This window comes from Oryctolagus cuniculus, chromosome 9 (genome assembly GCF_051225735.1).
Source record: "Oryctolagus cuniculus isolate XC-2025 breed Fujian yellow rabbit chromosome 9, ASM5122573v1, whole genome shotgun sequence".
NCBI lineage: Eukaryota > Metazoa > Chordata > Mammalia > Lagomorpha > Leporidae > Oryctolagus > Oryctolagus cuniculus.
The window spans coordinates 107,577,066-107,602,947 of NC_142875.1; the positions used below are offsets into that span (position 1 = coordinate 107,577,066).

Below are 25,882 nucleotides of genomic sequence, written 5' to 3' on the forward strand. Positions count from 1 at the left end.
AAGATCCAGGAGAAAATGTTTTTAATTTTTAAATTACTTCTTATAAACCTCTATTTCCATGTATTTTTAAAGTTGGTAAAAATTTAAATGCGTGTGAGAAATGATTTGCTCAATAGTCTGTTATATTACAATGTAAAGATAAGAACAAATTGGTTATTTAGGAAATAAATCTGAATCTGTGTGAACAAGGATTAAAAAATGAGAAGACATGGTCTGCTTCATTTCTGACACTTAGAGTATTTTACATGCAATTTTTGCTCAGTAACTAATATATCAGTATAATCAGTCTAATTGGGATCATTTTTACAGTTTTGTCATTGGTGTCTGAAATTTTGGGCTTTTGTTTCCTTCTTCTCATCACTTTTTACTTTGCTTCTACAGTATCATAAAAGTGTCAGCAGAAGCAGAGCCATAGTGAAAAGTCAGATGCTTCCTCATACCGACAACTGCTCATGCTGTTTTCCCAGACTTCCCATCTCAAGTATACAGTTATGGAATTATAGTAAGTTGAGTTTGGTTGCTATACAGGAAATGTCAAAAAACTCTTACGGTTTTCTAGCAATCATTTGAATGCCATTTTGGTGGATGTGACAAAGCCAAAAAAAGAGCTTTCTGAAATGTTTAATTTTCCAGAGATTTAAAAAGATATTCAGTGTATTACTTGCTAGGTAGCATCAAAAGTAAGTGAACACGGCTAGGAAATGAAGGGGACATGGTGCATAAATGCATTGTGGGAACCTTGATTGGGTCCTGGAGCCAAAAGACATCCATGGAGAAATGAATGAGACCTGATCAACTCTGGCACATAATTAATGGTCACAGACCAACAGGGGCCTCCTGGATTTGACAAATGTACGATGTATCATTGTATGGTACTGCAGGATGATTACATGAGGGTAAACAAGCTGAGCAGAGTATTTAACCTCTCTGTATTATCTCTGCTGCTTTTCTATAAATCTAAAATTTCCTCAAAATTAAAAGTTGCTTCTTAAAGAAGCCTAGTAATATCATCATACCACTTTCCATGATCTCTTTAAGCACACTTCTGTACATGGAATATGTCATTACAGAGAAAGTGTTGTAAGCCTTCAAAGAGCTGTTATCTGAGAATTTTTGACTCAAAAAACTGAGCAGGTTAAGAATGAAACTACTGGAGTTGGCTTTGTGCCACAACAGATAAAAATGCTGCCTGTGATTCCAGCATCTCATGTAGCTACTAGTTCGTGTCTCAGCGGCTCCACTTTTGGTCCAGCTCCCTAATGGCCTGGGAAAAGCAGAAGAAGGTGTCTAAGTCTTTGGAACTCTACCACCTATGTGGGAGACCCGGATGAAGCTCCTGGCTCCTGGTTTCAGCCTAGCCCAGCCCTGGTAATTATTGCCACCTGGGGAATGAACCAGCAGATAGAACACCTCTCTCTTTGCTCCATTCTCTGTAACTGACTTTTCTTTGTTGTTGCTTTTTAAGAGAAGGCAAAAATATATTTAATTATATAATTTAACACAGTAGTTTGCTCTAAAAATAGAGAATTCTGGAGCTATTGTTAGTACATCGTATAGTAAGCCATTTTTATCTCGTACTTGCACTTTCTCATTTCATACCTAAACCTGCTACACACACACACACACACACACACACACACACTACAGAAAGTGCTGATCTTGTTTTCACTCCCATCACCATGCTTCATGGTCACTAAGTTGGCTAACTTGTTTTCTGCTAGTAACTAAGAAAAAGCTCTTTTACCCAATAAAGCTTCTTTTATTACCTAGAAACCTTTTATTGAAAGTATACAGACTCCATGTATTTCATACATACAAATTTAGGAACAGTCATTCTTACCACCCTTCCGTGCCTCCCACTGGCACTCCCATCCTTCTTCCTCTTGTATTCCCCATCTTATTTTTGACTAAGATCTATTTTCAATTAACTTTATACACATAACCTTACCCTAAGTAACGTGTTCAACAAATAATACAAAAAAAAAAACAAACCACAACTGTTCCTCAACAGTTGACATAAGGGCCATTCAAAGTCATCACATCTCAAAGTGTCAGTTTCACTTCTATAGATTACATCTTCGGTACTCTATTAGTTACCATAGATCAAGGAGAGCATATGGGATAGCCTTTTTGGGACTGGTTATTTACTAAGTATGATGTTTCCAGTTGCATTCATTTTGTTGCAAATGACAGGATTTCTTTTTTTCACTGCGTAGTTTTCCAAGCTGTACATATCCACAATTTCTTTATCCAGTTTTTGTTTGATGGACATCTGGGTTGCTTCCACATCATAGCTATTGTGAATTGGTCTGCAATAAACATAGGTACAGTAATTTTCATATGGTGATTTCATTTCATTTGGATAAATTTCCAGAAATGGGATGACTGGGTCATATGATGTCTATGTTAAGATTTCTGAGGTATCTCTATACTGTCTCACACCGTGGCTATTCCAGTATACATTCCCACCAACAGTGGATTAGGGTACTTTTTCCCTAATTTCTGATTTCTGTAGGAGAGCCATTTTAACTGGGGTGAGGCAAAACCTCACTGGGGCTTTGATTTGCATTTCCCTGATGGCTAGTGATCCTGATCACTTTTTCATACGTCTGTTGACTATTTGTACTTCCTATTTTGAAAAAGGTCTGTTCAAGTTCTTTGTCTATCATAGCTAGACTGTTAGTTATTGTTGAGTTTCTTGAGCGCTTTATAGATTCTGGATATTAATACTTTATCAGTTGCATAGTTTGCAAATATTTTCTCCCATTCTGTCGACTGTCTCTTCTCTATGCTGAGTGATGCTTTTGCAGAGCAGAAGCTCCTCAATTTGATGTAATCCCATTTCTCAATTGTGGCTTTGAATACCTGTGCTTCTCTCGTCTTTTCGAAGAAGCTTTTGGCTATGCCAATGTCTTGCAAACAGAGTTTCCCCAGTTTCTCTAGTAATTTGATGGTATTGGGTCACAGATTTAGGTCTTTGATTCATTTTGTGTGGATTTTTCTGTGAGATGTAAGACAGGGGTCTTACTTCGTACTTCTGCATGTGGAGATCCAGTTTTTCCCAGTACCATTTGTTGAAGAGACTGTTATTGCTCAAAGGTATGATTTCTAGCTCCTTTGTCAAAGAAAGTTTGTTGTAGAAGTGTGGATTGATTTCTGGAGATTCAATTCTGTTCCATTGTTCTATCCACCTGTCTTTTTTTTTTTTTTTGTAGGAGTACCAGACTGTTTTGATTATGCCTGCCTTGTAGTATGTCTTGAAATGTGGTATTGAATGCCTGCAGCTTTCTTTTCTGTTGTATACGAATGCTTTAGCTGTTTAGAGTTTCCATATGTATTTTAACATCATTTTTTCTAGATCTGCAAAGAATGTTTTGGCATTTTGATTGGGATCACAATGAATCTGTAAATTCCTTTTGGTAATATAGACTTTTGGATTATATTGTTTCTTCCAATCCATGAACATGGAAGATTTTTCCTTTTTTATCTTATTTTATTTCCTTCCTAATGTTATAATTTTCATTGTAAACATCCTTGATGTCCTTGGTTAAATTTATTCCAAAGTATTTAATTTTTTTTGGCTATTGTGAATTTGATTAGAAGTCATTTCTCAGCATAATATTGTCTGTGTATACAAAGGCTGTTGATTTTTGTGTGTTAATTTTATGTCATTATTTTACCAAACTCTTCTATGAAGAGTTCCAATAGCCTCCACTAATGGAGTTTTTTGGATCCCCTATATAGAGAATCACATCATCTGCAAAACGCAGATAGTTTTACTTCCTCCTTCCTAATTTGTATCCTTTTGATTTCCCTTCCTTGCCTAATGGCTCTGGGTGTACTTCTAGGGCTATATCAAATAGCAGTGGTAAGAATGGGCATCCTTGTCTGGTTCTGGATCTTAGTGGGAATGCTTCCAATAAGCCATTCAGTAAGATGCTGGCTGTGGTTTGTCATAATTTGCTTTGATTGTGTTGAGGAATGTTCCTTCTTTACCCAGTTTGCTTAACGTTTTTATCAGGAATGGATATTGTACTTTATCAAATGCTTTCTCTGCATCTATTGAGATAATATATGGTTTTTCTTCTTTAGTGTGTTAATGTGATGTATCACATTTTATGATTTGTGATCATGAAACATCCCACATTCCTGCATACCAGAGAAAAATCCCTCTTGGTCTTGGTGAATGATCTTTCTTCTGGGGTGTTGGATTTGATTTGCTAGTATTTTGTTGAGTAGTTTTGCATCTATGTTAATCAGGGAAACTGGTGTATAGTTCTCTTTCTGTGTTGTATCTTCTTCTGGTTTGGGAATTAAGGTGACAGTGGCTTCATAGAAGGAATGTTGATGATTCTCTCCTTTTCAATCATTTTGAATAGTGTGAGAAGAATTGGAGTTAGTTCTTCTTTAAATGTCTGGTAGAATTCAGCAGTGAAGCCATCCAGGCCTGGGTTTTTTGTTTGTTTGTTTTAGTTTTTTGTTTTGGAGTGTGGAGGGTCTTTATTACTAATTCAATTCTGTCTTAGTTATTTGTCTGTTTAGGTGTTCATTGTCTTCATAGTTCAATTTTGGTAGGTTTATGTGTAGAGGAATCTATCCATGTCTCCTAGGTTACCCAGTTTGTTTGCATGCAGCTCTTTGTAGTAATTTCTGATGATACTTTTCATTTCTGTGGTATCTGATGTTACATTTACATTTTCATCTCTGATGAAAAATAGCGTAAACTGGGGCTGGCGCTGTGGCACAGCAGGTTAAAGCCCTCTCCTCCAGTGCCAGCATCCCATATGGGCACAGGTTCTAGTCCAGTCTGCTACTCTTCCAATCCAGCTCTCTTCTATGGCCTGGGAAAGCAGTAGAAGATGGCCCAAGTCTTTGGGACCCTGCACTCATATGGGAGACCCGAAAGGGACTTCAGGCTCCTAGCTTCTGGCTTTGGATCACTGCAGTTCTGGCCTTTGGGACCAATTGATGTGTGAATCATCAGAAGGAAGACCTCTCTCTGTCTCTCTGCTTCTCCTCTCTCTGTGTAACTCTTACTTTCCAACAAATAAATAAATTTTTTAAAAAAGAATTAGACTATATCTTACATTCTCTCCTAGCCTGTAGGGTTTCTCATGAGCAGTCAGCTGTGAGTTTAATTGGAGATCCTTGACAGTAATCTGGTGTTTTTCTCATGCACATTTTAGAATCTTTGGTGTTTTACTGTGTAAAGTTTGACTGCAATGTCTGTGTGTAGATATTTTCTGGTCTATTAAGAGCAAGGATATTTAACATAGACTCCAAACGGGGGGGGGGGTGATCCAAGAAACCATCAACAGAAGATCATGAATCCATCAAGTAGGGATCTTTCCACCACTCTACTGATGACCACATCAAAAGGTAATTCTCACTGAAAATAGGATTATTATATGATGCAGCAATCCAATAACTTCATATGTATCCAAAGGAATTGACATCAGTATATTGAAGAATCTCTGCACTTGCATGTTTATTTCCTATTGTTCAGAATAATCAAGATATTAGACCAAATGAAGAGATTGTTAATGGATAAAAACATCGTATGCATATGAAATATTATTCATCCGTAAAATAGAATGGAATTCCATCATTTGCAGCAGCGTCATAGAATTGGAATGAATTATTTTTAGTGAAATTAATCCCATAGAGAAAGACAAGTACTAAATTTCTCACTTTTATATGGAAGCTAAAACATTGATCTTAAAGCAGAGAATAGAATAGTGATTATGAGTGGTAGCTTTGGGATCCGCATGGAGGAAAGGCCTATACTTCCGGGAATGGAAAGTTCCTACCTGTACTTCAGGGGAAGAAAAGTCCTTGTCAAGGTCCCTGTGGGTGCCTAAAGATCAACCAGTGAGGATCAGACCTGCCTCAACCTTTAACCCCCATGCCCTGAATCTATAAAAGGAGCTCTCCCAATCTCTGACGCACGACTTCCCCGGCCCCCGCTCTGTTGCTCTGTTGGGACCGGGGAACCTCGCTCGGGAGCAGAACCCCAATAAAAGCCTGTGAATTAATTGATTCGTCTGCCTGGGAAGATTTGTTACACACCAGGCACCTTGCAATGAGAGCCGTGGAAGCTTATAACAGAGAGAGTAACGGAGAGAGGACTGTTTATTGGTATAGAGGTGCAACTGTATATGAGAAATAACTTCTAATGTCCTATAACAATTAGTAGAACACAAGTTAGTTAGTACAGATGATTTTGAATGTTCCCAACATAAAGAAATAATAAATGTCTGAGTTGATAGAAGATGCCAGTACTCTTAGTTGATCACTACATATTGCAAACATGTTTTAAGTATTCTCATAAAACATAAAATTACTCTATATGTGTCATTCAAAAAATATGAAATATGTTTTATTTTAAACTTATTTATTTATAAAATTTATTTTAAGATTTAACAATTTTAACATTTTGTCACATTTACTTTACATGCGGTTATTATATGCATATATACATTCATTTTTTTGAAAACAGGGATATTAATATCACATAATATGAGATTCATGTCAATGACTATGAAGTGAGGGAAAAGGTGCATTGTTATGTATATGATACAGTTCCATGAATAAATATTTCTATCTATATATATTATATATTAAGTAATAAAATATCCACATAGTTTTTCTACTTCATCTATTAATGTCCACATATGAGAGAAAATGTCAAGTTTGTCTTTCTGTGTCTGTCTTATTTCAGTTTCATAATGATTCCACTTCCATTCATTTCTTGCAAATGTCAGGATTTTGTGTTTTGTAGCTGAATAATAGTTCATCATGAACATACATATACATGTTTATCGCATTTTATTCATACAGTAATCAGTTGATGGGCATCATGGTTTAGTCCTTATATTTGCTGTGAAGCACTGGGCTTTTAAAAACGTGGGAGCGCAGGCATCTCTTTCATTGTTGACTTCATTTCTGTGGAATGTGTTCCTAGAAGAGGGTTGGCTGAGTCGTGTTGTAGATACATTTTCAGTTTTGTGAGGACTCTCCATACTGCTTTCCATCATGGCTGTACTAATTAATGAAGAAGGAATCGTTCTTTTCACAAATGTGATGAAAATATCTCTTACAATCAGCACTATCAATATAATGTGGCTTGAGGCATCCACATTTTTCATCCACTTTAGTTGTATGATGAAAAACCCTGTGTCAGAGAATATATTTATTTTAGAAAGACATTCCTTGGGCAAAATTTTATTATCACAATCTAAAAGTGTCTGTGTGTGTGTGTGTGTGTGTGTGTTTACTTCAATGAACCCAAAACCCTCTGACACATGTACAGGTGCTAAATAATAAGGTGTAAGAATTTCTAAAGCTAAGGTACAGCCATGCTAGAGAATGACTGTGGATGTGGAAGAGGTGGAAAGGACACAGTGGACAAGATTAAATGGGCAGAAGCTGGCCGTGCCGTGGCTCCATAGGCTAATCCTCCACAAGGAACTGTATTGCAAGTAGAGAAACCATGAATTGAAACAGAGCTCATATGGGATGCTGACATCACAAACAGCTTAGTCCACTGTGCCACAAGGCCAGCCCCGTTGTGAGGGTTTTGATGTCTGGGACATCTAGGGCCTGATCCCTGGAACACCAAATATTTAAGATATTGTGGCAATGAGGATAATTATAAAAGGTTTCTAAGAAAAGCAGTGAGATAGAAAGGAAGAAAACAGGAAAGAACAGATTAGAGTTATGGGATACATCTACAAGGGCACTACTGAAGAAATACATGGAATTTAAATGGTTGGTGACTTCTTGCCAATAATAATTAAAGTGTTATACTCATATATATGGTGGAAAATTCAAATTACATACTTTCTTCCATATATCACACCAGAATCCTATAACTTAGAATCCATGTTGAATATTCTCATTGTCCTGCTTCACAAAATACTAATGCTCTGTTTGGTGGACCAGACATGAGCTCAGAGGGAGTAAGGTCACCTTGTGTGTGAAATGCCAACCAGCTCCTCCTAGTGCTGAAGGTGAGGATGTCATTGTAGCCTCCTGTTCTCTGCCCATCAATCTAAGTCACAGGACTCTGGAGCTGTCTTAATATCTAATTTGTCACTCACATGATCCTCAGTATTTCCAGAATCTGCCCATCTAAATCCTGCCCACTGTGTCCTTTCCATCTCTTCCCATCTCCAATCATTCTCTAGCATGGCTGTACCTTAGCTTTAGAAATACTTACACCTTAAGATTTAGCACCTGAGCTGGCGCCGTGGCATACTAGGCTAATCCCCTGTCTGCGGGGCAGTCACCCCAGGTTCTAGTTCCGGTTGGAGCACCGGATTCTGTCAAGGTTGGCCCTCTTCTAGCCCAGCTCTCTGCTGTGACCCAGGAGTGCAGTGGAGGATGTCCCAAGTCCTTGGGCCCTGCACCCACATGGGAGACCAGGAGAAGCACCTGGCTCCTGGCTTCGGATCAGTGCGGTGCACCAGCCGCAGCGCACTGGCTGCAGCAGCCATTGCGGGGTGAACCAATGGCAAAGGAAGATCTTTCTCTCTGTCTCTCTCTCACTGTCCACTCTGCCTGTTCAGAAAAAAAAAATTTAAAAAAAGAGACTATTGGAAATCATAGAAGATTTTGGCAAAGTAGCAGGAGATAAAATCAATGCACAAAAATCAACAGCATTTGTAAACTCAGGAAATGCCATGGCTGAGAAAGAACTTCTAAGAACAATCCCATTCACGATAGCTACAAAAACAATCAATATTTGTAATAAACTTAAGCAAGGATGTTAAAGTTGTCTACGATGAGAATGACAAAATCTTAAAGAAAGAAATAGAAGAGGATACCAAAAATTTAAAAAATTTTCCATGCTCATGGATTGGAAGAATCAATATCATCAAAATGTTCATTCTCCCAAAAGCATTTATAGATTCAATGTGATACCAATTAAGATACCGAAGACCATCTCTCAGATCTGGAAAAAATGATGCTGAAATCCATATGGAAGCACAGGAGAACTCAAATAGCTAAAACAATCTTGTACAACAAAAACAAAGCCGGAGGCATCACAATACCAGATTTCAGGACATACTACAGGGCAGTTGTAATCAAAACGACATGGTACTGGTACAGAAACAGGTGGATAGACCAATGGAACAGAATAGAAACACCAGAAATCAATGCAAACATCTGCAGCCAACTTATATTTGACCAAGGATCTAAAACCAATTCCTGGAGCAAGAACAATCTATTCAACAAATAGTGCTGGGAAAACTGGATTTTCATGTGCAGAAGCATGAAGCAAGACGCCTACCTTACACCTTACACAAAAATCCACTAAACACGAGTTAAAATTCTAAATCTATGACCAACATCATCAAATTACTAGAGAACATTGGAGAAACCCTGCAAGATATAGGCAAAGGCAAAGACTTCTTGTAAAGGACCCCAGAGGCACAGGCAGTCAAAGCCAAAATTAACAATTAGGATTACATAAAATTGAAAAGTTTCTGTACTGCAAAAGAAACAGTCAAGAAAATGAAGAGGCAACCAACAGAATGGGAAAAATATTTGCAAACTATGCAACCAATAAAGGATTAATAACCAGAATCTAAAAGGAGATCAAGAAACTCCATAACAACAAAACAAACAACCCACTTAAGAGATGGGCCAAGGACCTCAATAGACATTTCAGGATGTTCAGGATCACTAGCAATCAGGGAAATGCAAATCAAAACCACAATGAGGTTTCACCTCACCCCGGTTAGAATGGCTCACATTCACAAATCTACCAACAACAGATGCTGGCAAGGATGTGGGGGAAAAGGGACACTAACCCACTGTTGGTGAGAATGCAAACTGGTCAAGCCACTATGGAAGTCAGTCTGGAGATTCCTCAGAAACCTGAAGATAACCCTACCATACAACCCAGCCATCCCACTCCTTGGAATTTACCCAAAGGAAATGAAATTGGCAAATTAAAGAGCTGGCTGCACCTCAATGTTTATTGCAGCTCAATTCACAATAGCTAAGACCTGGAATCAACCTAAATGCCCATCAACAGTGGACTGGATAAAGAAATTATGGGATATGTACTCTGTAGAATACTATACAGCAGTAAAAAATGAAATCCAATAATTTGCAGCAAAATGGAGGGATCTGGAAAACATCATGCTGAGTGAAATAAGCCAGTCCCAAAGGGACAAATATTAGTAGTCACTGATCAGTGATTACTAACCGACCACCAAAAATGAAAACTGTTGAAGTGAAATGGACGCTGTGAGATACAATGACTTGATCAGCCCTTGTGCTGACTGTCAAGGAACAACTTGCTACTTTATCCCTTTTGGTATTTTTTTGTTCTACTTAATACTATTTATTGAACTCTTTAATTAACACACAATTATTCTTAGGTGTATAAATTTAACTGAAAAGTGATCCCTGTTAAATACACTTGTGGGAATAAGAGAGGGAGGAGATGTACAGTTTGGTACATGCTCACTGAGACTTACCTTTAATGGTAGAGCTAGAAAGATGCCAGGGGATTCCAAATCAATCTCATCAAGGTGGCATGTACCAATGCCATCTCACTAGTCAAAGTGATCAGTTTCAGTTCATAATTGATCATAATGATAGGATTAAGAGTCAAAGGGATCACATAAACAAGACTAGTGTCTGCTAATACTAACTGATAGAATTAAAAAGGAGAAAACGATCCAACATGGGAAGTGGGATATACAGCAGACTCATAGAATGGCAGATGTCCTAAACAGCACTCTGGCCTCAGAATCAGCCCTTAAGGCATGCGGATCTGGCTGAAAAGCCCATGAGAGTATTACAGGCATGGAAAGCCAAGACACGGTGGCCAAAAACAAAACAAAACAAAACAAAAAACCACAAAGCCTAAATGAAAGATCTCGGTGAGTGAGATCCCAGTAGAAAGAACGGGCCATCAAAGAAGGAGGTGCCTTTCTCTGAAGGGAGGAGAGAACTTCCACTTTGACTATGACCTTGTCTCAATATGATCGGAGTTGGCAAAATCAAAAGGCTTCCATAGCCTTGGCAATTCATTACAAGAGCCTAGGGTGATTACTGATGCCATAAACAAGCGTGTCAATTGTCAAATCAACAACAGGAGTCACTGTGCACTTACTCCCCATGTAGGATCTCTGTCCTTAATGTGTTGTACTATGTGCATCAATGGTATAACTAGTAATCAGAGAGTACTTTACACTTTTATTTTTGTGCGGGTGCAAACTGTTGAAATCTTTACTTAATATATACTAAATTGATCTTCTGTATATAAAGTTAATTGAAAATGAATCCTGATGTGAAAGGGATGGGAGAGGGAGTGGGAGAAGGGAGGGTTGTGGATGGGAGGGAAGTTACGTGGGGGAAAAACCACTGTAATCCAAAAGCTGTACTTTGCAAATTTATATTTATTAAATAGGTGTTAAAATATTTGAAGAAAAGAAAGTTAATGCTTTTTAATTGTCTCTTTTTCTTTTCAATAACTTACTAACAATTGTTCGAAAAATCTACATGAAATGTAAACACTTTTGGAACATAATTTACCAACCCTGATACAAACTAATCTGAAGTTTGTTAACTGCTAAAAAAAGCTGAATTTTAAAAATTTTGTTTATTTATTTTAATGAAAGTGTTATGGAGGGGAGAGAGACAGAGAGAGAGAATCTCCCATCTACTGGTTCACTCCACAAATGGCTGTATGGCTGTATGGCTGTAATGGCCAGTTAAGGCAGAACCCAGGAACTTCATCTGGTTATCCCACATGGGTGGCATCCAGCCCATTTGGAATGCCAGGGTTATGGGCTGTGGCTTAACCTACTGCACCACAACACCAGCCTCTATAACATTTAACTAAGTCAAAACATTCTACAAAGAAACATCAAGGATTGGAGGGGTGAATGACAATTTTTTTAATATTCAGGGAAAAATATCCAAGTTAGAAGGCAAATTTATAGAAATCTTACTGCCAGACAAAAAAAGAAGCAATTAGAAAAATTAAAAAAAGTGTTGGATATTTGTGGTAGACTATCAAATGACCCAACTTACAGGTCTAAAGAGTTGCTGAAGGCATGGAAAGAATGGATTAGAGGCCTTTTTAGTGAAATAATTACAGAACACTTCCCTAATTTGGAGAAAAAAAATAACATCCAAGTATAGGAAGCACATAGAATATCTAATAGACATGACCAGAAAATATCTACACACGACACATTGCAGTCAAACTTTCCACAGTAAAACACCAAAGCAAAGATTCTACAATGTGCATGAGAGAAACACCAGATTATGTCAAGGATCTCCAATTAAACTCACAGCTGACTGCTCATGAGAAACCCTATAGGCTAGGACAGAATGCAAGATATACTCTAATTCTTTTTTTTAAAGATTTATTTATTTATTTATTGGAAAGTCAGAATTATGCAGAGAGAAGAGAGGCAGAGAGACAGAGAGAGGCCTTCCTTCTGATGGTTCACACCCCAGTTCGTCCCAAAGTCCTGAACTGCACCGATCTGAAGCCAGGATTCAGGAGCCAGGAGCCCATTTTGGGTCTCTCACACGGATGCAGGGTCCCAAGTTCTTGGGCCATCTTCTACAGCTTTCCCAGGCCATAGAAGAGAGCTGGATTGGAAGAGTAGCAGACTGGACTAGAACCTGTGCCCATATGGGATGCTGGCACTGCTAGTGAGGGCTTTAACCTGTTGCGCCACAGTGCCAGCCCCAGCTTACTCTATTTTTCATCAGAGATGGAAATGGAAATGTAAAAACAGATAACCCAGAAATAAAAAGTATCATCAGAAATTACTACAAAGAGCTGCATGCAAACAAACCAGGTAACCTAGAAGACATGGATAGATTCCTGTACACATAAACCTACCAAAATTGAGCTATGAAGACATTGAAAACCTAAACAGATAAATAACTAAGACAGAGATTGTATCAGTAATAAAGACCCTCCCCTCTCCAAATATGGCTTACTACACAATGTGCTAACATTAGCTCCAGAATTCTCTATTTTTAGAGCAAACTACTGCATTAAATTATATAATTAAGTATATTTTGTCTTCTCTTAAAAAAGGAACAAAGAACAGTCAGAATTAGAGAGTGGAGCAGAGAAAAAAAAGAGGTTTTCCATCTGCTGGTTCATTCCCCAGGTGGCAATAATTACCAGGGCTGGGCTAGGCTGAAACCAGGAGCCAGGAGCTTCATCCGGGTCTCCCACATAGGTGGTAGAGTTCCAAAGACTTAGACACCTTCTTTTGCTTTTCCCAGGCCGTTAGGGAGCTGGACCAAAAGTGGAGCCACTGAGACACGAACTAGTAGCTACATGGGATGCTGGAATCACAGGCAGCATTTTTATCTGTTGTGGCACAAAGCCAACTCCAGTAGTTTCATTCTTAACCTGCTCAGTTTTTTGAGTCAAAAATTCTCAGATAACAGCTCTTTGAAGGCTTACAACACTTTCTCTGTAATGACACATTCCATGTATAGAAGTGTTCTTAAAGAGTTCATGGGAAATGATATGATGATATTACTATACTTCCTTTAAGAAGCAACTTTTAATTTTGAGGAAATTTTAGATTTATAGAAAAGTGTCAGAGATAATACAGAGAGGTTAAATACTCTGCTCAGCTTGTTTACCCTCATGTAATCATCCTGCATTACCATACAATGATATATCGTACATTTGTCAAATCCAGGAGGCCCCTGTTGGTCTGTGACCATTAATTACGTGTCAGACTTGATCAGGTCTCATTCATTTCTCCATGGATGTCTTTTGGCTCCAGGACCCAATCGCAGTTCCCACAATGCATTTATGCACCATGTCCCCTTCACTTCCTAGCTGTGTTCACTTACTTTCATGCAACCTAGCAAGTAATAATACACTGAATATCTGTTTAAATATCTGGAAAATTAAACATTTCAGAAAGCTCTTTTTTTTTCATTGTCACTTTTGCCAAAATGGCGTTCAAATGATTGCTAGAAAACCATAAGAGTTATTTTGACATTTCCTGTATAGCAACCAAACTCAACTTACTATAATTCCATAACTGTATACTTGAGATGGGAAGTCTGGGAAAACAGCATGAGCAGTTGTCGGTATGAGGAAGCATCTGACTTTTCACTATGGCTCTGCTTCTGCTGACACTTTTATGATACTGTAGAAGCAAAGTAAAAAGTGATGAGAAGAAGGAAACAAAAGCCAAAATTTCAGACACTAATGACAAAACTGTAAAAATGATCCCAATTAGACTGATTATACTGATATATTAGTTACTGAGCAAAAATTGCATGTAAAATATTCTAAGTGTCAGAAATGAAGCAGACCATGTCTTCTCATTTTTCAATCCTTGTTCACACAGATTCTGATTTATTTCCTAAATAACCAATTTGTCCCTATTTTTTCATTGTAATATAACAGACTATTGAAGTAATCATTTCTCACACTCATTTAAATTTTTACCAAATTAAATTAAAAATACATGGAAATAAAGGTTTATAAGAAGTAATTTAAAAATTAAAAACATTTTCTCCTGGATCTTTCTTTTTGATAAATTATTTCAAAACTGTATGCATTCCAGGTTCATATTTTTAAACTATTATGCTGCAGTGTTTCCATGAGCAGTTCTCCTGTTCTTGTTTTAAGAACTAAGACATTCATTTCATCTTGGGTTATATCTTGGTTTCTACTATGTTATCAATGCTTCATGATTCAATATAATGTTTTTTTTCTTGTTTGGAATTGTGATACCAGCTAGATTAACCTGGTATTAAATAATGACAAAGGAATTGTACTTACGTGTACCTTAAAGAGTATATAAATTTCATATAGAAAAGAAGTAAAGAAAATATTCTGAGAGGTGCTAAAAATAGATTGGTATTTTTGGGTGTAAAGGTGTGTGGGTGTTTTAATGACAGGTGAGAGGTTTGCTGAAAATATAATTAGCCTATGAATAATGGTTGTTATATTAGAGATATACGTTAGCTGTACAGAATAATAATTATCTGTGAGCCTGGAAGATCATAGTTCCTGGGCATGCCTTAAAACTAATGTTTGCCTTTAAGAGAAAAAAACAAAAAAGAGAAAGCTTGGTTGCCTGGAGTATTAAAAAAAAAAAAAAAACTTCCTTAATACATTTATTTATGTCAGAGACCTACCTCCTGAAGAGAGATTCTAAAGAAAAATAGAGGAAGCCAAAAAGCAAATCTAAAAAAAGAATTGATAGAGAATCTAGCTTTGTTGCTGTTATTTTAAAGGGGCTGATGAGGGAAGGAATTTCAAGACACAGGAAAATACCTTCAACATAAATAAAGGAGGAAGCTGATACAGACATGGATTTCAGCTGATGTTACTCACTTTCTTGAGAATTAAAAGTGTGAGAACATTGATAGCTTATTAGGTGTGAAGATCCATGTGTTGGATCTGAAGAAAACAATCGCTTTTGTTACAAACTAAGCACCTACTTCTAGGGTTAATTAGGGCATAGGGCTGCTCAGTGGATTAAACAAATAGCTTTTGAATTTTGACAGCTATGGCTGTAATTAGTGGACCAGAAGATTTTGACTTTGATGCTTTAAAAAGAGCTGTATTTAAGCCCACTGAACATTTGAAGTCTTTCAGTTGCTAGAGCTGTCTCTTCCTTATTTAAAGAGAATCTGTTTCCTTAGATAAGTTGAAGAGAATACAAGTGAAAAAAGTGTTGTTTTCAAATCAGTCAACCCAGGATTGTATACATTTATATTTACTGTAAATCAAGCAGTCTGGATGTTCTTAGTTTGACTTTTTTTTTTTTTTAACAAACATGCCAATGTTTGTGCAGATATGACATTTCTCTATGTTTACCAGTTATATAACAGTTGCAGATTTTCCATATCTATAAAAGGGAAATTGGAGAACTCAGGCTAAGCAGGATATGGGTGTTTCTCTTTTCATATTTTACAGGTTTAGAAATGTTGTTGTTAACTGTTCCCTAATCTCATGCCTGTTTTTTTTTTTTTTTCATTTTCCAAGCTCTATAGTAATTGCTGTAGGTAGATTTTAAATGTTCATACAACTTCATTTTTATTCTTGATTGACTTTCTGACACATGGGATTGGAACAAGTGAGACACTGACACCACTGGAAACTTTCTGTGTGGGAATTTCAGTGTCATGTGATCGTCTGCACCTTCACACAAGGTCTCTGTGAGGGACGGTCTCACACATCAGGACCCGCCTGGTCTCACAGCAGAGGTGAAGCCAGCAGAGCTGGGACGGGCTCGCCTGCTCCTGACTAAGCCTGTGCTCCAGCTGAGGACATCCCAAGGTACAGACACAGACAGCAGCTACTGTGGGTGTGTGAGTCCATCTCCATGTCGCCTCTCACCCTGTTGATGGCAGAGGAATAGAGTAGCACTTGGTATAGGAGAGATGTGTGGAAAGGTGGGGTTAAATTATGATCCATGTTAACATCTAAAGTTACCTTTATTCTAGAGGAGAGGGCAGGAGTGGATCAGAATGAGAATTTGTCAAAAGAATTCAATAGACATGAAATTTTTAAAATTGTCAAATGTTTTGTGGTATATTTATTTCCTTTTTTAAGACATTATATATACTTTTATTTCTCATCACAATGGATGCTATTTATTCGGCTAGCAATGAATAACCCAAACTTTGAATTACCTTAGCATGATGTAATCTGTGATAAATTTTGAAACCTTTGTTAATATGTTTATTTTCTATCAATAGAAATCTAGTCTAATATGTACCAATTTTTTTGTTGATATTTACGTATATAAATATAAGACAAAAATAACCGCACAAAAATCAGTTATTTCAGAAAATATATGACCTCAAGCAAAGATTTATTTTAACCTTTCATTTATTTATTTGAGAGGTGGAGTTACAGACAATGAGAGGGAGAGACAGAGTTCGATCTTCCTTCCATTGGTTCACTCCCCAGTTCTCCACAATGGCTGGAGCTACAGGATCCGAAGCCAGGAGCCAGGAGTTACTTCCCAGTCTCCCATGCAGGAGCAGGGGCCCAAGGACTTGGGCCAACTTCTACTGCTTTCCCAGGCCACAGCAGAGAGCTGGATTGGAAGAAGTGCAGCCGGGACTAGAACAGGTGCCAATATGGTATGTCGGTGCTGCAGACACAGGATTAACACACTGCCCCACAGCACAGTCCCCCGGAGTTAAGATTTACATTGTAATTGGGAGTATGTGTTTCTCATCTATAATTTGAAAACAGTAGCAATGTGTAGACTTGCTGTTAGAATTATAAGTGATGCTTATCTCAGTTAATGATACTTTCATACACCCCGACCTAGAAATCCCATCATTTCTTCATTTTTCTCAACTCTGAGGTCATGTCCATGAAGGCCAGTGACTATCAGGATGATGAGATAAATGAGTGCTGGGGTGTGAGAGAATATGATTCAGCAGCATGGGGTGTTCATTGAATTAGTGTGTGTGTGTGTGTGTGTGTGTGTGTGTCCCTCATGTAAGAGGTGCCTCTGTCATGTTGTGGTGATCATTTGGACCTAATACATGTACTGAGTATCAAGTTAATTTTTCAAGAGTGGGTATAAATCGGATATTTATGTACAAATTATATCCATTTGCAAATTTTGGCAACTAATTAAGTTAACTTTAAAACAGTTTAAAGTTTAATACAGTATGTCCATAATCTGAATAGGATCTCTCTTCTAAAACATCACAAAAAGGAATTTAAATCACTTTTTTCTGGGCCAGCATTGTGATGGGATGGGTTGAGTCATCACCTGCCATGCCAGTTCCCATATCAAAGTGCTCGTTTGTGCCCTTGCTGCTCTGCTTCAGATCCAGCTCCCTGCTAATGTGCCTGAGATGACAGCAGAAGATGAGCCAAGAGTCTGTCCCTCGGCTACCCATGTGGGAAACCTGATGGAGCTCCTGGTTCCTGGTTTCAGCCTGGCCCAGCCCCTAGAACGCCAGCCATCTGGGGAGTGTACCAGTGGAGAGAAATTCTCTTTCTAACTTTCCCTCCATCTCTCTCACTCTGGAACTCTCTTCTCTGCAGATAAATAGAATAAATTTTTAAAAAATCTTTTCTGTATTTTCCAGGATTAGGGTGATCTTAATTCACTTTCTACAGGCCAGAGCGTATATCATTCCTGCTACTCTCCCCATTATTCATGAAACATTTCCCCGAATTTAGCTGAATCTGTTATGTCTCATGAAATATCTCTGGTCCTTGCTGTGTTTTTAGCCTGAAACTCTCAGAAATGAGTGAGGAGAAAGTGACATACTCAGAACTGAAATTGTCTCATGCAAAGAAAAAGGAAGGCAAAAGACATCTAGCTCACAAAAAAAGAGGTAACTTTTCTTGTTTTCTGATTTCTGAGAACATAATGTCAGGTAGAAAAAAATTAGCATAAATGTTTATCCTGCTTAGGTTCTTATCTGTTTACCAAGCTCATTATATACCCACTTTTTAAATTTTTTACAGAAAACCCATGCACAGTAATCCTGGGAATCATCTGTGTTGTGCTCCTGCTGGCAAGCATAGGGTTAGGATATATGTGTGAGTATGTGCAGCTGTGTGGGTGTGGATGGGCAATAAGAAAAAGAGAAGGAAATCGATTAGCCCAAGAAATGGTGGATTTTAAAAATAAGAAGTCTTTTTTTTTTTTTTTAGTTGTGGTCTAGAATATGGACACTGTAATAGGTTGCTGAACTGGAGGAAGAGTTACAGTTATTGTGAAGGGGACATGAAGGGACTATGTATTTGATATTGCTAGATTTTTACAACCAGATAAAATTTAATGTTGGTACATAGGGGTGTCATTGGAAATGAAAAGATTCTGTTGTGTGACAAACACTTGAGTGATTTTTTTCAAATTATTTATTCGAGGGAGGGATGGAGGAAGAAAGAGAGAGAGAGATCCCACCTTCTCATTATCTAAGTTTTAAAGTCTGCAATAGCGGGGACTGGGCTGGGTCACAAATGTGGGACAGAAATGCAATCCGCTCATGTGGGTGTCAGCGACCCATTCACTTTGAGCCATCACTACTGCCTCCCAGCATCTTCATTAACCGAAAGTGGGAATCAGGAACTGGACCGAGGAAGCAAACTTGTGTGCCTGATATGGACAACAGGCATTTTTTAAAAATAGAACAATAGCTTTTTATTTTACATTTTTATTCTCAACTTAATGGAAGAAACTGCTGTTTCTCTCATAGACTTTTAACTTTCCTTTTGCACATTAGCAATAGCTATATGAACTAATTTGCCGTGCATATTTTATGCATTCATTATACATACAGGCAAATCCCTTATGTCAATATGTAAATGCTAAATTGAGTCACATGCTGAGAAACCATTATTTAAAGATGGCATAATTCTAGTTCATTTTTAATTTCCTTTGTTTCCAGTTTATGAAATGAACACTACTTTTTTATGTGTCTTGGAAATAATAGATTTCAAATTACATATAATTGTAGTTTTATATAAAATATATTTTATGGCCTGACACAAAAATATTTTAACTTTATCTATGATTATAATCCCAAGTAATCACCACCATGTTCTTTTATACCTAGAATTATAGGATATGATCATAATTAAGTGATCTTTTAAGTCATTTAAGTTGTTAATTTTGTAATGTGGATTGAAGCTTTTCAGAAGTGTCCTAAATGCACAACACAACATATGGAAAACACAAAAGAAAAGAACACATCCTCAGTACAGCTGGAAGATCATTCAGTGGTGCTGTCCAGTAGAGGTTTGTACTCAATGTTTAAGTTCATAGTCGACAGGTTATTTTTCATAGACTTACTGCCTTCTGTCCATTTCAATATATAAACTTTAAAAAGTTGATATTGGATCTTATGAGGAGTTATAGGTTTTAACTTTACTCTCCTCATTAAATCTATTTTTAAAATTATAGTTAACTAAGCATTTGAGTTTGAAAAGATGTTTGGGTACAGAAAAACTCTTCTTTTATGCTAATTCCTTCTGAAGAAAAAATTAAATACCTAAAATCTTGTTTTCTAAATGGCCTGGTGTCTTGGGATGGGGGTGGCTTTTGTTTTGAAGAACAAGCCTGTGGCTTCTTGCAAGGAAGACACTTTTGCTCTGGAAGAAACTGCTACTATTTTTCTAAAAAAGAAGAAACATGGGAGAAGAGCAGGAATTTATGCCGGAACATGGATTCTAGCCTTGTGAAGATTGATGACATCCAGGAACTGGTATGTTCACTTAATTAACCTTTATGAGAAGCTTGCAAAGACTGAGTTAGGCTACCTGTGTTGGCTTTCCTTGAGTCTTATTTGACTGCAGGGTGGAAACACTTGTGTTTGTAGAGGGGAAGACATGCTTTAAGGACCTAAATAATTTCACTTTCTAAAGCAGCAGAGGTGGCTTATTGTGTGTGCCATGGAATTATATTGAGTCCTTACTACTTATGTTTTCATGATTTGTGAATGATAAAAAAAAAAAAACCTAAATGAGTGAATTAGTTGGCACTTAATTTTAGTGATTCTTCAAAGCCCTAGAGTAATAAAGTATATTTTAAACCTTCTTCTACAATATCTCTATGTATTTCATAGGTTTCAAAAGAGAAAACAGTATAAGTTTCTTCTTATAGAATTTAACTAAACTGGAAAGATAATGGAATGTGTATCTGGGACAGAGAACAGGAAAGAAAAGTGAAATGGAGAGAGTAAATTGCATTTGGAAATAAAATCAATTTTTTGTTTAACATTTGAGTACCCAAGAAAAGCATTTAAAAGGAATAAAATATAACTGAAATAATTATGAAAATATACACTAACGTTAGGTTTACAGTGTGTCAGATCCTTGAAGCATTATTTCAGTGCATAAAAACTTCCACATAGGTAATGCCATTCCCATATTTTAGACAAGGAAGAAACTCAAGGAGTTTAGTTTGTTTGCCTTTGCTCTCATAGTAAGTTAATTACATAATCTGCTTTAAAATTTGTGGCTAGAGTTCTGATTTCCATAGCTGTATGATATTCCGTGGTATCACATGGAGAGACGTTACTTAACATTCTCTAGGTGATGGGAATTTGGGTTGTTTCCACTGCTGTTGTGATGAGCAGCTCTTCATTAACCATCCTTAGACACGTCAGCTGTGCAGGCCTTTCATGTGTCTCCTCTGCAGTTCATCACAAACCTGTATGAGTGCAAGTATTGGGTGTTTCCAATTTTACAAAATAATGCCACAATATTTTTCAATTTGCTTTTTCTGCTAGTATGAAGATATTCTATTGTTTCCTACCATCCTAAAATCTTGTGTTTGCTCTATGTAAAGAATTTCCTTGTAGCTTTGTTTGCCTTTACTTGATCTCCACTGAACTTGATATCCTTTATTGTTCATATATGTTTTCTATGAACATTTTCTTCATTTTTTTCTTTTGGATGATTTTGCTTTCCAATTGATTTATATGAACTAATGTTTTGTTCTTGGCACTACATTACTATATGCATGTCCAGATTTGAAACTTCCCTTCCCATGTTCTTCAAGGCGTGTTTTGATGAAGAGAAGTTCTAAGTTGAATGAATCCATACTTACCAATCACTTTTTTAGTATTATGCTTGGAGATTTTTGTGTCTTTCTAAAGAAGTTCACCATGGTACTTCCTTGATATCTTTCAAGCCACAAAGATGCAGGAGATTCAGACTTTCAGATCTTTCACTTCCATGGCTTCTCTGCACAGTAGATGAACTAAGATTGTCTTAAGTGAAGTGATTAGTATTTTGTACAAGTCCTTTGTAGATAAAAGGCTATTATTGATGTAATGAGTAATACTAGTAATTCTAACTTGTGCACAGAATTTCATTCAATCACACATCAAATACACTTACTGGATTGGATTATACCAAAAAGAAGATAAAAATGAGTGGAAGTGGTGGGACAACACCAAACTTGCTCAACAACTGTAAGTTTGCATTTCACATTCTATGAGGTGGGAAATCACATAGTGTACTAGAGGATCCTGAGTGCCATGGAGCACTATTCAGTCCCTGCTGGGTCAGGGAGTACAGTTTGCGTGGGGGGCAGTGGAAGGAAGAGGTTTTATGTTTTTAATGGGGGAGACACAGGTGATCTAATGTGATAATGGTGTTGGTATAATGATTTAAAGGAGGTGAATGAGAAAGCTAAGGGAGCTCTCTGATGGGGTAGCATCCTGGAAGGAAGATTAACTGGTGTAGAGATGGGGGAGTGCATTTGGTTTTCTCGAGGAAACAGGAAGAGGATCTGTGATACTGGAGGAATCTGAGTAAGGAAGGAAACGTAAGTCAGAGAGATGACATGGATGAGATCATCTAGGAATGAGAGACCACAGAAAGACTTTGATTTCTCTTTTTTTCTTTTGACATGTAGAGTTATAGATAGAGAGAGACAGAGAGAAAGGTCTTCCTTTCGTTGGTTCACAACCCAAATGGCCGCTACGGCCGGCGCTGCGCTGATCTGAAGCCAGGAGCCAGGTGCTTTCTCCTGGTCTCCCATGTGGGTGCAGGGCCCAAGCACTTGGGCCATCCTCCACTGCCTTCCTGGGCCACAGCAGAGAGCAGGACTGGAAGAGGAGCAACCGGGACTAGAAACCGGTGCCCATGTGGGATGCCAGCGCCGCAGGTTGAGGATTAACCAAGTGATCTATGACACCGGCCCTAAGACTTTGACTTCTTAATGAGTGCAGTGATTGTCTTTTGGAGGGTTTTGAGCTGAGGGATGACAAGGACAACCTTCCTATTTTAAAAAGTCCCCTAGACATTGTGTGGTCCTTAGGTGGTGAATGGGAGATACAGATTGCAACTAAGAGAGTCACACTGAAAGTCAGTTGTCATCAACCAAGTGAGTGATGGTGGTGGTTTGGTCAAGAGAGGTAGGGAGGGTGCTGGGGAAACGGAACCAGATGCCAGACCTACTGTGAAAATGTGTGAGAGGAAGAGAATTCAGAGATGGCTGCCAGGTTTTAGTCCAGCAATGATGACAGTAGAGCTGTCATTAACTGTTACGAGGAGCATCAGGCATTCAGTTTTAGTTACAAGTTTGATACATCCATTATACATATTGATATCTGTGGGCATGTCACATAGACATGTTGTGCATGATTGTAAACTTCATGTAAAAAATCTGTCCTAGGGATGTGTATTTAATGTGTGTCAATGCTGCAGGGGTGTGGGCACTATGAGATGATATTTTGAGTACTTTTTTATGCTTTATTTTATTAGAAAATCAGAGTTGGAGAGAGATCCTCCATCTCCTGGTTGACTCCCCAAAAAGCCACAATAGCCAGGGATGTGCCAGGAGCTTCATCCAGGTGTCCCATGTGGGTGACGGGAGTCCCAGGACTTGGGCTGTCTTCTTTTAGTTTCCCAGGCACATTGACAGGAGCTGAATTGGAGGTGGAGCAGCCATGAATTGAACAGGATCTCATATGGGATGTTGGCATCTCAAACAGCAGCTTAATTCACTTTGCCACAAGGCCAGCCCCTGTTGTGGGGGTTTTGATTGCTGAGATATCCAGACCCTGATCCCTGAGACACCCAAACATTTAGCTATTGTGGTGATGAGGATGATTACAAAAGGGTCCTAAGAAAAGTAGTGAGATTGAAAGGAGGAAACCAGGAAAGAGCAGTGGGATACCTAAAAAAGGCACAACTAAATCAATGTGCCGAAGTTAAATGGTTGGTGACTTCTTGCCAATAATAATTTTGTGACTTGAAATTATTATTATCAGACTCATATATATGCTGGGAAATTCAAATTATATACTTTTTTCCATATATCATAGCATAGTCCTATAACTTAGAATCCATGTTGAATATTCTCATTGTCCAACATCACAAAATATCAACACTCTGTTTGGTGGACCAGACATGAGCTCAGTGGGAGTAAGGTCACCTTGTGTGTGAAATGCCAACCAGCTCCTCCTAGTGCTGAAGGTGAGGACAGGGTTGTGGCCTCCTGCTATCTGCACATCAATCTGAGTCACAGGACACTGGAGCTGTCATTGTACCTAATTATAATGTGTTACTAATAACCTTACCTTATTTAGTAACTCTGGTGAGTTTCTGAAGTCTAAGAACTTCCAGAGTGAGCCCATCTAAAGCCTACCCACTGTTTTCTTTCTACTTAGTCCTCATCTGCAGTCATTCACCAGCATGAACTGTCCCTTAGCTTTAGAAATACTTACACCTGGCCGGCGCCGTGGCTCAATAGGCTAATCCTCCACCTAGCGGCGCCGGCACACCGGGTTCTAGTCCCGGTCGGGGCGCTGCATTCTGTCCTGGTTGCCCCTCTTCCAGGCCAGCTCTCTGCTGTGGCCAGGGAGTGCAGTGGAGGATGGCCCAAGTACTTGGGCCCTGCACCCCATGGGAGACCAGGATAAGTACCTGGCTCCTGCCAACAGATCAGCTCAGTGCGCCATTGGAGGGTGAACCAACGGCAAAGGAAGACCTTTCTCTCTGTCTCTCTCACTGTCCACTCTGCCTGTCAAAAAAAAAAATACATATACCTTCTGATTTGCCACCTGTACATCTGTCAGAGGGATTTTGTGTTCACTTAATAATCACACACACACATACACACACACACACACATTTTTAAATTGTGACAATGAAAAATTGCCCAAAGAATGATATTCTAAAATAAATATATTCTCTGACATAGGACTTTCCGTCAATCAAATAAAGTGGGTGAAAAATGTGGATGCCTGAAGCCACAATACATTAATAATGCTGATTGTTCAAGATCTTTTCCTTACATTTGTGAGAAGAATAAGCCCTTCTTCAATAATTAGTACAACCTTTATGGATAGCAGTATGGAGATTCCTCAAAAGACTGAAAATGTTTCTGCCACATGACTCAGCCATCCCTCCTCTAGGAATATATCCTGCAGTAACATAGTCCACTAGGAAAGCGATTCCTGGACTCCCATGTTTACAGCAACCTAATGTTTAACAGCAAATATATGGAATAAACCTATATGTCCATAAACTGATTACTGTATGAAGAATATGTGTGTGATGAAATATTACTTAGCCACTAAAAAGAATGAAATCCTAATGTTTGCAACAAAATGAATGCAACTATAGATCATTATGCTAAGTGGAATAAGCCAGACAAGGAAAGACAAATATCAAAAGTTCTCTCATATTTGAATATTAATATGTAATGTATTAAAATGATATGAATTTCTTATTGTTTACTATATGCATAGGTAGAAGTATTCTCTTCACTGAATTGTATCATATATATAACAATTCACCCTCCTTTCCTCACTTCATGATCATTGACATGAATTCCATGTAATATTAAAATCCCTGTTTTCAAGAAAAGAGTGAATGTATGTATATAATAGCTACATATGAAGTGAATATGACAAGATCTTAAAAATTGCTAAATCTTAAAATAAATTTTGCAAATAAAAAAATTCAATCAAAAATACATTTTATTTTTGAGTGGCACAAAGAGAGTAATTATATCTATTTTTGGGGGAATAGTATGATATTTAATACATGTTTGCAATATGTAATGATCCACTAAGGGTAACTGGCATATCTATCAACTCAGGCACTTATTATTTCTTTATGTTGGGTACATTCAAATCTAGCTAACTGAAATATTCAATTGTTATAGGACATTCGAAGTTATTTCTCATAACCAGCTGCACCTCTGTACCAATAAACAATCTTCTCCCCATCACTCTCTCTGCTACCTGCATTTCAGGCTCTGGTAACCACTATTCCAGTCTCTGATTTACAGTCAATGTTTAAGCTTCCATATAAAAGTGAAAATAGTTAGTACTTGTCTTTCTGTATGTTACTTCAATAAAAGTAGTGTATTCTCATTCTTTCCATGCTCCTGCAAATGACAGAATT

The 25,882-nt window shown here is 37.8% G+C and overlaps 1 protein-coding gene across 1 annotated transcript; it reads left to right on the plus strand.

Moving 5' to 3' along the window:
* The first annotated feature begins 18,482 nt into the window (after nucleotides 1-18,482).
* Nucleotides 18,483-25,373, plus strand: LOC149124707 (killer cell lectin-like receptor 8). Its single transcript, XM_089304854.1, has 5 exons — nucleotides 18,483-18,553; nucleotides 19,647-19,754; nucleotides 20,069-20,220; nucleotides 21,827-21,933; nucleotides 24,672-25,373. Exons 1-5 carry the CDS (start codon nucleotides 18,550-18,552, stop codon nucleotides 24,799-24,801), a joined length of 501 nt encoding a protein of 166 aa, XP_089160980.1. The 5' UTR covers nucleotides 18,483-18,549; the 3' UTR covers nucleotides 24,802-25,373.
* The last annotated feature ends 509 nt before the right edge of the window (nucleotides 25,374-25,882 follow it).

Excerpts from the sequence above, each read along its gene's own strand:
- LOC149124707 (XM_089304854.1), top strand. Across the intron at positions 19,755-20,068 it reads AGTGGTGCTGTCCAGTAGAG|AACAAGCCTGTGGCTTCTTG; the intron begins GTTTGTACTCAA and ends TTTGTTTTGAAG. Across the intron at positions 21,934-24,671 it reads ACCAAACTTGCTCAACAACT|GACTTTCCGTCAATCAAATA; the intron begins GTAAGTTTGCAT and ends TCTCTGACATAG.